At 42.3% G+C, this 1,718-nt stretch overlaps 1 protein-coding gene across 1 annotated transcript in view; it reads left to right on the top strand.

Moving 5' to 3' along the window:
- The first annotated feature begins 557 nt into the window (after positions 1 to 557).
- The window catches only part of LOC107578710 (TAF6-like RNA polymerase II p300/CBP-associated factor-associated factor 65 kDa subunit 6L), a 4,387-nt gene continuing 3,226 nt past the window's right edge, over positions 558 to 1,718 (top strand). Inside the window, exons 1-2 of the mRNA XM_016264639.1 lie at positions 558 to 1,008; positions 1,505 to 1,601. Of these exons, the coding sequence (XP_016120125.1) occupies positions 862 to 1,008; positions 1,505 to 1,601 (244 nt within the window). The 5' untranslated portion in view covers positions 558 to 861. The remainder of the gene's footprint in view (positions 1,009 to 1,504; positions 1,602 to 1,718) is intronic.

The following is a 1,718-nucleotide window of genomic DNA, read 5'->3' as shown; positions in this document are numbered from 1 at the left end:
GTCATTTTATTTGTTAGTCCTTGACATGTTTTCAGGAGGGGAAAACACTTTTAAACCGTGGAAATAATTATCAATATTAATACCATGTTAAATTGTTTTTCTCTACTTGCTAAAGTACTTTTGGATTTATAACGTTGACGGAAAAACAATTCGGTTGTAGAGCAGGGGCCTCCAAACTCAGTCCTGGAGGACCAGTGTCCTGAAGAGCTTAGCTCCAATCCTAATTAAACACACTCGAACCAGCTAATCAATGTCTTACTAGGCATACTAAACTTCCAGGCAGATGTGTTGAGGCAAGTTAGAAAACTCTGCTGGACACTGGCCCTCCAGGACGGAGTTTGGAGACCCCTGATGTGGCGTAAAATAAATCCGATGTCTGATCAACTTTTTCGTCTTTTTTTTTGTTTACTTATTTTTACTGATAACGTACACTATAAAAGATTGCTTAGTGAACCGATTCAAAAGATTCGAATCGCTAAAATGAATCAATATACCTGCCGCCAGTAAGAGCCCAGAATACTTGCGCGTGCGCGGATCTCCTAGCCAATCAGGCGCTTCCCACAAGTTCACCAGTGTTGTATAAACAGTCTGAAGAGCTTAGCTGCTTGTGCTAATATAGGCGCATAACGGTGGTAAAATATAATAAAATAAATGTAACTTGTATTTAGGAACGGATACGCCATCAATCGCCAATAGGAAGGTACGGTGCATGATTTTTAGCCCCATGTTTGATTACAAGCGTGCTAAGAGCCTAGTGAGGAGAATTGAAAAGAGCCTGACGCCGCGCAGCCTTGTCGCTTTAGCTCTGAATCTTTAATGTAATTCACAGCATCTATATTTAGTGATATTACTAACGCAAAGATGACAGAGCGGGAGGAACGGCGCTTCGCCGAGGTGCCGCGGGAATCCATTAAACTGATGGCCGAAAGCACCGGAGTGGAGCTCAGCGAGGAGGTGGCAACTCTGCTGGCGGAGGATGTGTGCTACCGCCTCAGAGAGGCAACACAGGTCACATTTGACTTATTTACATGCGTTGCATGCTACTGTACATGGCTGTGTCTTAATGTTCCCCGCAAGCTGTTCTGGTGGGATCTACTGTCTCAGCAAGGCCATTCAAATCACTTTTAAGGATTTGTTGTGCATGCATTCCATTCTCTCATACATGCACGTGCCTTATTATTTCTTTAAAGCGATAGTGATGTGTGCTATTGTTTCAGATTATGACTGTTATCTGACAAACATTTCATGCTCCTGTACATGCAGGTGTCTTGTTCTTTTAAAGTTGCGCTAATGGATGCTACTGCATTAGAGGTGCATGCTGGCATGCACTTAAAGCTGTGTTGATTTGTGCTACTGTCTCTAAATGTTTCCAGCTCAAGCTTTTGTAGATGTTGTTTTGTGTGCATGTGTTTTTAATCCTCTAAAGCATTTGTAAGGAAAGACTTTGTAAACCGTCAACCATTTTGCTATAAAGTCTGCATTTCATCTCTTTGTCACACTACAGAACAGCTCACAGTTCATGAGACATGCAAAGAGAAGGAAGCTGAGCGTGGAAGACTTCAATAGAGCACTACGGTGGAGCAATACTGAGGTACCTATTCGTCTTTATGTGTGTGTGATTGAATGCGCTTTCAATGTGAATTCGCATTGTGGTGTTGTTTGTTACACTTCGACACCTGGAGAACAGCATTACACCTGCTGTATATTTTCTAGACTGT

Source organism: Sinocyclocheilus grahami, unplaced genomic scaffold, assembly GCF_001515645.1.
Source record: "Sinocyclocheilus grahami isolate Dianchi unplaced genomic scaffold, SAMN03320097.WGS_v1.1 scaffold11605.1, whole genome shotgun sequence".
NCBI classification, from domain to species: domain Eukaryota; kingdom Metazoa; phylum Chordata; class Actinopteri; order Cypriniformes; family Cyprinidae; genus Sinocyclocheilus; species Sinocyclocheilus grahami.
The sequence above is the reverse complement of the archived record's forward strand: the minus strand, read 5'-3'. Positions and strand labels throughout refer to the sequence as shown.